The 13,855-nt window shown below is 32.8% G+C and overlaps 1 protein-coding gene across 1 annotated transcript; it reads left to right on the top strand.

Annotated features, from left to right (window-relative positions):
• The first annotated feature begins 6,716 nt into the window (after window positions 1-6,716).
• LOC146935276 (P-loop containing nucleoside triphosphate hydrolases superfamily protein) lies at window positions 6,717-11,089 on the top strand. Its single transcript, XM_085750458.1, has 2 exons — window positions 6,717-7,313; window positions 7,396-11,089. Exon 2 carries the CDS (start codon window positions 7,976-7,978, stop codon window positions 10,943-10,945), a length of 2,970 nt encoding a protein of 989 aa, XP_085606584.1. The 5' UTR covers window positions 6,717-7,313; window positions 7,396-7,975; the 3' UTR covers window positions 10,946-11,089.
• Window positions 11,090-13,855: the final 2,766 nt, after the last annotated feature.

The raw sequence follows: 13,855 nt of genomic DNA, 5'->3' as shown, positions 1-13,855 counted from the left end.
CTTTATCCTTACAAAGAATATGTGCAACTTGATAAATTTGTTTTATCGGTTTATTGGCTTCATCACTTTTTTAAGAAAAATGAAATGTCCATTTTGATCGGGGAAGATCCAGGAACAATGTTTCATTGTGGCTAAACAAATATCGATTGATTTTAAAAAATTTATATTTTAGCAACTAAAATTTCAGTCATCATTTTCGTCGTTAATCAAATTTGTGACCAAATTGTAATAGTTTATACATTGGCAACCGACATTTCGGTCCCTCTATATGTCACTAATCCAGTTAGTAACCGAATTTATGCTTTAGCGACCGAAACTTCCGTCATTAAATTAAAAATTTCTAATTTTTTTTTTAAACATTCCAGTCTCTATAACCAACCAAAACTTATGCAAGTCCGCCCCTGCCTTTGATATGTTATATGCATCAATAATAGCGATTAGAGAGTATACTAATTTCTTTATAGATTTAAATAATAAAATTCTAACACAAACAATAATGGAATAAATAGTATCATACTCCATATTAAAGTAGAAGAGATAAACTTAGAGTTTATAACCTAATTCTCTTGTTGAACCTTTACTTCCTCCGTATGATTGCGATCGCTTCATTATCATTGATTTCACTTTGAAATAACACAAATAAAGCTTTCAGATGAAAAATGTGTTCATCTAATAACGAAGCAACATTGTCACTTAAGATAACCTTCATCTTGAACTTAGTGAGTTGTGCAAGAGATCTTCTAGGATTCTAATTTAGATGTGAGATAAATTTATATTTAAACAAACATTGATTGAGAACCATTTCCTCCGTTCCTAATTATAAGATTATTTTAAAAAAAAAGTGGTTGCCCCTAAATACAAGGAAAATACTTCCATGACATTGTTTGGGTGTCATTGGTGCAATCCTGGCCGTTGATGTGTGTTGATGGGTGTGGGGATGTGTGTGTGATGTGTGTGTGTGGTGGAGATGGCACCAATGACACACAACTATGGCACCAAAGTAGAACCCTAAATACAAGGCTACCTAAAAAAATTTAGACGTATTCATCACTCTTTTACCAACTATACCCATTAATACTTTAATTATCTTGAAATATGAAAGATCAATGTTGAATGCATTTATACATAAAAGACAATTGGGTCATGTTAACTTGTGCCCTTAGGGCACAAGTTAAGGAGCTTAAAAAGGAAATTTAAAATAAATTTTATATTGAAAGTATAACTTTTATAACTTTTAAGACATTGAATGCACAAGTTCCAAGAAAAACTTTCTACATTTGCCTTCTTAACTTATGCCTCAATGGCACAAGTTAACATTTCCCAAGACAATTTAGTAATAGTAATACTTTTTCAGACAAATTTATTACTCCAACGACTTTTTTTAACACCCATGATTTTTGTAAATTAGTCGTATATTAACGGACCAATAAACTACTAACAGCCAAAGGTGGTTAGAAGGAAGATAGCAACTGAAAAGGAAAGTAAATATTAAAAGGAAATACAATCCATGTAGAGAAACTTTTAGTGTATTTTATTTCTCGAGTAACATTAGGATTAAAAGTAAATATTACTCTCTCCGTCTCAAATTATAAGATGTTTTAATCATTTAACATATCTTAAGAAAAGTAATTAATTTTGTATGAGAAAGAGATATTATCATTTTGAGTTGTTTTATAAAATCATCTTTAGGAAATTGTATAAGAAAGATAAATTAAGAGATAATAATAAATAGTTAAAGATATAATAGGAAAAGCAACATTAATGCTTCATTTGTATTATAAAGCGACATATAATTTAAGACAATTTTTTTCCTAAAACGACATATAATTTAGGACGGATGGAGTAAAAGGAAAGTAAATATTATTGATTAAGACACATATTTAGTAGATCACAAATATTTAGACATTTTTCTCTTAAAAAAAATTCTGACATTTAGTATAAACACACCACATTTAAGAAAAAATAGAAAGGAAAATAGTTATTTAATGTACATTTTTAAAATAAGAGAAATGTTAACTTTTCCCCTTATAACGTAAGGTAAGAAACTAAACACAGAAACATTTTATTGAAAATTGTGCATTCTATATCTTAGAAATTTAAAATCTTATCTTTTTAAGACAAAATTTATGTTAATTTAATTCTATTTTTAACTTTTTAACTTGTGGACACAAGCGATTGATAATTTAGTCCATATTTTGTATTTTAAGTTTTAATATGTAGTTTAAATTTAATTTTTTATTGAAGTATCTCAGGCGTAATGTATCTTTAATTTTAAAAAATTTCTCGTATCGATGTATCAGTGCCGTATCGTATCATGTATCTGGGCTTCATAGCTCAAAACCATTTTTCTCTCTCTTTCAACTATACACTTTTTCTTAATATGTGTGAAATAAACAAGAAACTCGCTTATAATGGGACATAGGGGATGTTATTTTAATTCTTTAATTTATTTTTCTCATATTATTTAATAAGGATAATTTTGTAAAATAACTCATAATATTTTTTAGGGAAATGCTAACCGGTGCCCCCGGAGCACTGGTTAAGGATACTAAAAAAAGAAATTTTATAGTAATTAATGTAGTGAAAATTGTGTAATCAATCCATAAAAAGTTTCCTTTTTTTAGTAATGCTTTCCTCTTATAGTCTGCTTAACCAATGCCCCGAGGCATGGGTTAGCATGACCTTGTTTTTTATTCATATAAAGTTAATCACATTTCTTAATATAAGTGAAATGTACAAAACGTCATATAATTTAGGACGAAATGATGATTTTTTGTATATGTGTTTAAAATTTGTGTTAACTTCGTATTCTATTCTTTCATCGGATAACACTTGTGTAACCTAACTTTTGATGACATTGTTCTTATCTTTTTCAATCATTTATCCATCATTTATTTTCTAATCTAAATTTCATTAATGTCACTATTATAAAAAATAAAATAAAAATAAAAAAACTATGTCACCAAGTGAAATCCTATCTCAACACGTATAAGTACACGAGATGTTGGAGGGAGAATTGCTATGTCTGCGTGGCAGTGGTTCAAGTGGACTCGTCTTTGGTCCAATTTCCGGTGCAAATAGTTTAAGATTGTGTCAGACGCTTGCACAGATAGATAGATGCCCTACACAGTAGTACTATAGTACGGAGATATTCAATTTATGTAGTAACTGAACTTGATTAGATGGAGATATCCATTTCCATTTTAAGTTAAACTAAAAGACTTCAGAATTCTTGTTCAAAAAAAAGACTTCAGAATTAAGAATATTTTAAGTCGTGAAGTCCGTTTATTTAATAATTTAATAGAGATTTCAATCTTTTTATTTTTAGGGTATATTAAGATTTCAATCTATGAAGTACATGAAGAAAAAAAATAGTAACCATTATTTATTGTGCATATCTATTTAACATAAGAAAAAAATAGTAACCACTATTTATTGTGTATCTACTATCTAAAGAAATGTTATTTTTATTAGGACAATTGACAAGTGGCATTATCTTATGAATTCAATTTCCCTCCTATTTTATTTTGCATATATATATCTCAACAAACCAAATCTAATTTTTATTTTATTTTATTTTTACAAAAATATCTCAACAAACTCACCAAATTAACTATTAAAATCTTTTTTTGTTTAAAAAAACAATTCAAATCTTTTTCATATTAACGATTATTCACCAAATTACATAATAGTGTTATATATGTCAAAATATGAAAGTCATCGTTGAGTCCTTATGAGTAATCCCGTGCTTAGCACGGGTCACTACACTAGTATATATAAGAAGGGACTCTCTCTATCTATAACCACCTATGAGTACCACAATTAAAATAGGAAATAAATTAGATAAAAGTTAATTCGATTCTTGCTGTTTTTAATTTTTTTCTTTAATTTTTTAAATGAACAAATTTAAAGGTGGAAAAAACACAAAAAGAAAGTTGAATTGTGTTAATTTTTTAAAGAAATATTTTTCTAACTGTTCAAACAAAACATAGTAGTTAAGACTTAAGATAATCACACAAAATATATTTCTAAGTGTTCTAACAAAACACAGTAGTTAAGATATCATGATTCACCTCACAATCCGAGGTTAGTCACGTCCTCATGCATTTTCAAGAAATTTTTCACTATAATCAAACAAGATTACAACTGCTCAAACAAACAAGTTTGAGACTCCCTTGTCTCACACAAGATGATTTATGCAATCAAAATTTAACAAATAAATGAGAATGTGTTTACCCTTTGTACACAGGGAGTGGTAAACAAAACTTAAAGTTGACCCTAAGAAATTTTGAGATATAAAGTTCATAAGAATTTTCTATGTGTTTGTGCGCTTTTGAATTTGACAGAGTTTTGACACTTGTAAATTATGTGAAAACTTTTAGGTTCTTCAAACTGCTCAGGTCTTTTTATATGAGAGAATGAGAGAGTCATTATTTGAAGAGTGCAAGCATGTCAAATTCGTCCTTGAGATGCTTTTGCCTCTAATGGATAATGTAGTTGAATAGTACTAGATGAGCCTTTTGCTTCTTTATGAATGATCTGTTACATTCTTTTTGTCATTGAAGTTCTTTGTTAGTTTCTGCACGTGCTCAATAGAAGACATACAATACGATCATAACTTGAAAGCGACATTTATTTATAATAAGACAAGATTGGTCAACATCTCGCAGACTGCTGACGCATTTTTCAGAATTTGTTTCCTTCATAGTCTGATTCCATCAAAATTTGTTCTCATTAGAGTCTTAAAGGCTTGATGCATCTTCTGATTAGAGCTTTGACTTCTTGTTGACCTTTCTTCATGACAACTTCTAAGTCTTCAGAAGTTTTCATAGCTTTTCTTGAGTATCAAAATGCTTTCTTTTACGTTCTGAGTTTGATGTTTCAGAAACAGCACTTTGACTTTGATGTCACAATTTAATTATATTGTCCTTCACACTTGAACATTCATTAGAGTACCAAATTGTTTTTTCGTAAATTATTATCATAAAAACCTTATAAACATCGTTTTAAACCCAATTTAGTCTAACGAAAGAGTGGGTCGTAATGTGGATCATGATTTAGGTTTCATTCCGGTTGATTTTCTATTTATTTTTTTTCAAAAATATAAATGGATACATGGGATGATCTTGGGCACGAGATTGATTCGACGTGCCATATTAAACCATATGCATGGTGTCTTTACGCTCAAAAGTCACTTTTATAACGTGACAGACGAATTATATTTTAACTCCGATCAAAACACCTTTTTACATTTAGTCCATGAAATATTTTAGTGGAAAAAATTTATTAAAAAAAGTAAATTGTGAAGTTTGACTAGGCTACGTACCAGACCACACCAAATTGAAAAGAAAAAAAATCGTATTCGTCTTAAATATGGGTACGATACGATGCAGATATACAGATGCATAAATTATTAGGAAGAATTTGCCCTCATTTGAGTCCCACAAAGTTCGAGGGATTAATCTCTGCATTATATTTGAAAAAAATACTTTATATTAACAATTTTTTTGTTAATATTAGTAAATTTCAGAATACAATCCATTTTATTCAATTGGTTCCTTTTATGTTATCAACTCGTTTAACTATGACCATAATCATTTAAATTACTATTTTCTGTAAAAAAAAAAATCACGTTTACAACATTCTTGTCATTTATTTGACGAATATCATATCCAGAACTTTATAAAAATGACCTACGTAGAGGATGTGAGTTTAGGCCTTAATATAAGTAGACTTTTAAATAAACTTTTGAGCTTGATAGACCTTCAAAAAGGTTGTATCTTAAAAATTGGCCTATTAGAGGCCAAATGCCAGGGGGTGTTTCTCTTTAGGCCCTCTCAATATCTCTAAGGCCACCTAAATTCACATCTGATAGTTATCTACTCGATGTACATTTTTCTAAAAAACACACATATGATAGATAACTACGGGCGTGTATTTAAGGGACCTAAGATATGTCAGGAGGGCCAAAAGAGAAATGTTCAAGGCCATGTTCGAACCTACTTTTTATAGCAAGCCAGACTCATGACTTATAAAGTCCGACGGGACCTAACCTATTTCCACTCCTAAGAGGCAAAAGTAATTCTATCAGAAAGTAACAATTAAGTATGAATCGATTCTAGGTCTCTATAATCAATTTTAGCCTCTGTTGAAGTGAAACCAAATATACTATTAGTTGATTATGCCTCTTCAAATAAAAAACTATTAGTTGATTATGTTCAATTTTCGTTTTTTGATACAAATTCTAATTCAATTCGTTGGCCGGTGTGCTATAAACAAGTTTACATAGAATATACTCCCTTCGTCCCGTAATAGATGACCATTTGAAAATTTTCAATTTTGACCTAACTTAGTTTGACCATATTTTTCTACTAATATACAAAGATAAATAATATCATATAAGACGTTGTTAGATTCGTCTCGATGAGTATTTTCAAAATATCAAATTTTCATAATTTTTTCTACCATATTATTCAAAATATTTAAACTTAAAATTATGCATTGACATGTGTAATAGGGTCAACTGGGTCATGTATCATGGGACGGCGTGAGTAGTTTTCATTTGCAATTGCAAGTTGCAACAACTCATATAATGCAAAGCCAAGTGCATAAGACAAAAATTAAAATTGCCCTATTAAACTATTATTATTGAAATACTACACCATACTTGCTTTTATTTTTCTTTTTTTGGTAGTAACACCAACCTTGTTTTCTTCAAGTGTTTGTTTAATATATATGTCCATATGTTGTCAGAGAAAACAGTTTTCCAAGTTGAATTCAAACCTTGCAGAATCAATCAACTCCCCATGTTAGATTCCCTGCACACATATATGGATGAGAGAGAAACCCTAGAAGTGAAGATTTGGATCCACTGTGGTCATTATCCTACACATTTATAAAGTTAACATATTAATCGCTGTTGTATCGAGATCAAATGGTTTATATTTTAAGCTTATATTTTAGAGTTTAAAAGAAAATTAAAATTGTTTGTTTTATGCACTGTTCGATCTTGATTCAATGACCATCGATGTTCTGACCGCATGAGTAGGCAAGATTGTTACTATAGGGTATCTAAATCTTGGAAATGGACACAGAAGAGTCATGTGTTTTTTTCTTCTCTCAGGCTCTTTCTTTCAAGAGTACAGTACATTGGAGTTGAAGTTGAAACATAGAGAAGTGCTATCACTTTTTTTACTTCACTTCCAACTCTCAGCCAAAAATAGTAGAAAGCTGAGGAAAACATTTCAATGGTTCAGAGCAGAAGTACATATTAGCATCATTATCATCAACAATCATATCATGCTTTGAAAAAGGTTAGCATAGTAATGTGCAATAAATATTTTTATGCTAATAAATATTTTAGATATTCATTAATTTATGTTTTTTTCATCACAGATATCATCATAGCATGACCAAATCTAGAAGCTGAAGTTCATTTATTCAATCACACAACATGAGTACTAGTTTGTGTGTGCAAGTGCTATTGGTGTGAATCATTGAAGAAAGACTCAGATACTAAAATCCAAGCCATAAATCTGTGCTACACATGCAAGCAGCCTCTTGTGTATGATATGTTTTCTATCATTGTCTAGCATTGCAGAAAATAATGGTTTTGGTCAGATTCAATCAGACACATTATTCAAGTCTTCTGTTTCCTTGCAGCAAATAATGGTACCTTTGAAAGACCTATATACCCTACCCTATGAAATTTATTTTTGACCTACATAAACATTAGAGGAAGTTTTCTTTTATTAGGTGTAAACTACCGACACATTATGCATCAACCACTTGCGCTAGACCTAGTAATTCATTAGAGGTTATTGCTAATTACTGATTAAAGAAACAAATTTTGCTTAGGGCAATCTTTGAGGAGGTTATCATGTGTACCTATGGTGAGAACTAGTTCTAATCCAAATTCCATAAACAGTTCATTTTCATTTTACTAGCTATCTTTGAATTGAAAGAGTTCTTATTCATGGAAAGTGATAGAGAGGAATATCAAGGTGGTAGCAACCAGATAGGAATCTCTAGTAACAAACTCAAAATCAAGATTGCACCAACTAGCATCAAAAAACAAGGTGAAGACAATGCTTCAAATTTACCTTCACCAAACACAAAAACTTCCATAGAATCATCACCTTATGAATCACCTCTTGTTTCTCCACCTTCATCAGCATTTGTTTCAGCATTGCAATCTCCATATATATCTCCAAGAGCCACAGTTCCAAACCCTACTACTAGTACTATTACTACATCCACCTTCACCACTACAAATCCTTCCACACCAGAAGATGTTCCTAGTAGTTCCTACACCCCTCCTTCTGATCCTTATGAGTTTTCTGATGACACTTCTGATACAAAACTCAAATTCATGACATGTGTTCCTGAAACAGTTCCTCCAAGAATTTCATTCTCATTTCCAGTTCCTAGGGTTTCATTTGCAAAGAACTCTGTTTCCCCTGCTACCACAAACTCCAAACTTGGAAGCTGTGATGTCTACATTGGATTCCATGGACAAAATCCGAATCTTATTCGCTTTTGCAAGTGGCTTAAATCTGAGCTTGAGCTTCAAGGTATTGATTGTTTACTTGCTGATAGATCAAAGTATTCAGATATTCAAAGCCATGAGATTGCTGATAGAGTCATTTGCTCGGTTGCTTTCGGTTTGGTGATCGTCACAAGTTCGAGTTTCCTCAACCGTTTAAGCATGGAAGAGGTGAGATTCTTTGCTCAAAAGAAGAACTTGATTCCTATATTCTTTGATACATTACCTGCTGAGATTCTGTCACTTCTTAATTGCAATTCAATTGATAAAGAATGTAAAGAAGCGATGGATGGACTCATCAAGTGCAATGAGTTTTGTCTAGAGGCTAATGATGGTAATTTAAGAAGTTGCATATCGAAAGTTTCGAGTATTTTAAGAGCAAGACTTGGTAGGAAGAATGTTGGTCATAAGGATAATCATAATATGCTAGGATTTGAGAGTTTATTACCTTTTCCAAGGAATGCATATTTTGTTGGAAGAGAGAAAGAGATTATGGAGATTGAAGGTTTACTTTTTGGAAGTAGGAATTGTTTTATGGACCAACAAGTTCAAGATCATTGTAGAGCAAGTGGCAGCGGACAATCTGAAGGACTTGCAGATGAAGAAAGTGAAACTACGGTTGGAAAAGGCGGTGGTGGAAGGTATATAAGCTTAGAGATAGGGAGGAACAAAGAACCAAATTTAGAGGCTTGGATTGAACAACCAATGATAGGAAACAATTCATTGAAGAGGTTGAAGAATAAGAAGTCAAAGAGTGGAAGCTACAACTACAAGAGTTTGTGTAGTAGTAGTGTGATTTGCATTAGTGGAGTTTCTGGAATTGGAAAATCTGAATTGGCATTAGAATTTGCTCATAGATATTACCAAAGGTACAAGATGGTTTTGTGGATTGGTGGTGAAGCTAGAAATCTCAGACAGAACATACTGAACTTATCACGAAATTTCGGTTTGGATGTTGGTGCTGATTCCGAGATTGAAAGGGGTCGAATTCGCAGCTTTGAAGAGCAGGAACTCGAAGCGTTCAAGAGAATAAAGAGGGAGCTTTTTGGTGATACACCTTACTTGTTGATAATTGATAATCTTGAGACTGAAGAGGAATGGTGGGAAGGAAAAGATCTGTATGATTTGATACCGAAAAACAACACAGGAGGGACTCATGTTATTATTACTACAAGGCTTTCCAAGGTAAAGAACTATGATACCATTCACCTTCCTCCATTGCCATTATCTGATGCAATGATTTTGATAAGAGGAAGAAAAAGAAAAGAGTATTCAATTGATGAGGTAAACTTCCTTGAAAAATTCTATGAGAAACTTGGTAGGTTGAGTTTTGGTTTGATGATGATTGGTTCATTGTTATCAGAACTTGGAATTGGTCCTTCTGCACTCTTTGAGGCTATAAACCAAGTTTCACTCAATGCAGATTCAAGATCATGTTGTATCAGTATTGCACAAGAACAATGGTGCAAGAACAATCCTTTCCTCATGAAGACACTCCTTTTTTGTTTAGAAACTTTGGAGAAAACTAAAGAAAAAGGAAATTTTCTTGCTATAAGAATGCTTCTTGTCGGTGGTTGGTTTTCTCCTGCTCCAGTTTCAGCAAATTTGTTAGCCAATGCAGCAAAGAGTTTATCAACAAGTGAAAATCATCTCAAGAAGTGGACAAACTGTATGAGCCTAACATCGAGTTGTTTTGTATCGTCGCGGACGTGGAAAGACGAAGAAGATTCGGCTGCGCTTCTCGTGAGGTTTGGACTAGCAAAAAGGACTAATCTACATGATGATGGATGTTGGCTTCATTTCCATTCCATAACACAAACATTTGCTAAAAGAACAGGTGGTTTGAAATTCGCAAAGGCTGCAATTCAAGGAGTAAGAAAAATGAACAACCATGCAATCTCGGATCATTTATGGGAATCAGCTTTTCTTGTTTTTGGATTCAAATCCGAACCTCCGGTTGTGGAGCTAAAGGCGACCGACATGGTTTTATACATCAAAAGAACAGCTCTTCCGCTCGCGATTCAAGCCTTCACTGCGTTTTCGAGATGCAATTCGTCTTTAGAACTCCTAAAAGTTTGCACCAATGCACTTGAAGAAGTTGAAAAGTCCTTTGTAACTCAAATTCAAGATTGGTCTCACGACTCGATTTGTTGGAAAAAAAGGTTGCAAAGACGACAAAAAGTGGATGAATATGTTTGGCAGGATGTTACCTTATTGAAGGCAACATTACTTGAGACAAGAGCTAAGCTGTTAGCTAGAGGAGGACATTTAGACAGTGGTAAGGAACTTTGCAGAACATGTATTAGTATTAGAACTGTGATGCTTGGACATAACCATGCACAAACCTTGGCTGCTCAAGAGACATTGGCAAGGTTGGTGAGAATGAGGAGTAAGATATGAACATGAACATGAACATGCATGTTTTGTTTCACCATTTGTCTTGTGCATTTACATTTAAACTTCATACATGACACCACTTGTAGTGGAGATGTAATGTTACTATGGTAATGTAGATTGAATAATGATCACATTTCGTTCTTGAAATCGTGTTGACTTAGTCTCTAAATTTATGTAATAGTCTATCACCCATTTGTTGAAAGCGAACTAAAATAATATCATTACTAACTATAACAAGAACTTATGTTTATATAAAAGTTGTAAGATGATCATTTAATCATTGACCACTCATCTTATTACATAGTTGACTCTTCAGATATTTCATAGTTAAGAAAGGCACAAGTTATTATGCATAAGGATATTTATATGCACCATGCATAAGCCAATCTGAACCATTAGATCAATGACAGATGTTATAATCTGATGCTTCAGCCCAAATATATCATAACCGTCGGATTTTGTACACGTGTTTTAATCTTATGCTTTCTGCTTGCTACAGCGTTTCTTCCCTTTCCAGATCGAGAATTTCACCGTTTCCATATTCCGTCGCCGGCGCAATCAAGATTCTCACCGGTTTCTCACCGGTTTCTTGCCATTCCGACGTGATTCTCAGCGTCGCTTGCTTCTTCGACGTGATTCTTCCCTTACTCATCCTACTATTCGACGTTATTCACCCTTATTCGCTTTCTCCATCTTGATTCTTCCGATTCAGAAATCCATCGCCGGCACCGCTATTCTCACTGTTTCTCGAATCTGCAACTTGATTCTTAGCCGTGATTATTCACTCCGACGTGATTCTCATCTTTCTCTGCGACGTATTACTCACCTTCTCCGACGTTATTCACTCCGACGTAATTATCCGGCGAGTTATTCTCTTAATTCGATTTATTCTATTAATTCGATGCAATCTGTGAAAATTACTGTTGAATATACAAAATTACTGTTGAATCATTGAATCGAAAACTGATTCTATAAAATTGAAGTAAAGGATCATTGAATTGAAAATTGATGCTATAAAACTCAAGTTATAAAACTCAAGTAAACTGAATTGTACTAGATTGAATCATTGCCAATTGTTTTGGAGTAATCATCAGTTTTAACTCATTCAATCTGTGATGTTTTTATCTGTGATTTTTAACTCATTCAATCTGAGATAAAATCACAGATTTGAATCATTCAACCTGTGATGTTGTTATTTCAATGTGAATATTCAATATGTGATGTTTTTATCTCAATGTGAATATTCAATCTGTGATTTATTAGCTCAATGCTATAAAACTGATGATTACTCACCAAAACCATATCCACAGGCCAATGGTTTTGGAGTATAACTTACCAAAACCATATCCACAGGCCAATGGTTTTACATACAAAGCTTATGGTTGAATCATTGAAAATTACTGTTAAAACTTCAGAAGTAAACTGATGCTATAAAACACAAAACTGATGCTATAAAACTGAAGTAAAGGATCATTGAATTGAAAACTGATTCTATAAAACTTATGTTATAAAACTGAAGTAAACTAAATTTTACTTGATTGAAAACTGATGGAGTATGAATTTAGCTTATTACTCACCAAAACCATTTTCACAGGCCAATGGTTTTGGAGTACAACTGATCAAAACCATTTGCTCAGCACAATGGTTTTAGCATATTTTCCAGAGTTTACCAAAACCATTTGGTCAGCACAAGTGCTTACAAAGTACAACAACAACACTATAATTGAATCAACTTACATCATGAACAAGATCTACATGAACAATTTTCCAATAGTAACAAGATCTACATGATCAATTTACAGACAATTGTTTTGGAGTACAACTGACCAAAACCATTTGCTCAGCACAATGGTTTTGGAGTACAACTGACCAAAACCATTTGCTCAGCACAATGGTTTTACCATATTTCCTCAGCACAAGTGTTTACAAAGTACAACAACAACACTATAATTGAACCTACTTACATCATGAACAAGATCTACATGATCAATTTTCCAATAGTAACAAGATCTACATGATCAATTTACATCATGAACAAACAAACAACAACAACACTATAATTGAACCAACTTAACACTTTGAAACCATTTCCACAGGAAAATGGTTTCATAGTGAAAATCTCAGAAACCATTTACACAGGCAAATGGTTTTGGCATAATTTTTAAACAAAACATACTATAATCACCACATTTAATCACTCTGAAACCATTAATTTGACTTCATTTTCCCCAATTCGAAATTAGAATGTCAATCTAGGTTTTCTAACTAATAATAACAAAACAGAAATGGTTTCTAACTAACAAAATCACTTTCAAAACACTTTCTAATTATTTCAACTTCTCAAGATAAGTTCATACCTGTTTATATTTCATTTTTGAAGAGTGTTGTTGATTTTTGTTGAGTTTTGAAGTTCAGTTTCTACAACCGTAATGATGAAGAAGATGGTTGCGTGAAGTTGAGAATGGTTGCGTGAAGGTGATTTTGATGATGATGAAGTGCGGTGGTGATGATTATGGTGACTGACGGTTACGGTGGCGGTTATGGTGAAAAAAGATGGAAGAATCGAACGTTGATGATGAAGTCGCAGAAAAGGACGACGGTGATGAAGATTGTGAATGACGACGATGATGATGATGGTGGAAAACGACGACGGTGATGATGTTCGCCGGTGCCGGTGAAGTTTGTTACAGGCGACGGGAGGTTGTTACAGGTGATGATTATGGTGGAGAAAGCAATTTCGCGGGTGGAGAAAGTAATTTTCGTTTGGGCTTGGTTTACTGGGCCGGATCCGGTCTGGGCTTATGCATGGTGCATAAGTTTTACTTATGCACCATAACCACTCCCGTTAAGAAAACACGTTCAACACTTGTAGTTGTCACTAACACAACCAAAGCTAACTTTAGAAGCTTGTAC

This window comes from Medicago sativa, chromosome 3 (assembly GCF_051527215.1).
Source record: "Medicago sativa cultivar Bolivia chromosome 3, Bolivia_mono, whole genome shotgun sequence".
In the NCBI taxonomy this organism is placed as follows: domain Eukaryota; kingdom Viridiplantae; phylum Streptophyta; class Magnoliopsida; order Fabales; family Fabaceae; genus Medicago; species Medicago sativa.
The sequence above is the reverse complement of the archived record's forward strand: the minus strand, read 5'-3'. Positions and strand labels throughout refer to the sequence as shown.

Excerpts from the sequence above, each read along its gene's own strand:
- LOC146935276 (XM_085750458.1), top strand. The coding sequence starts at position 7,976 with ATGGAAAGTGATAGAGAGGAATATCAAGGTGGTAGCAACCAGATAGGA.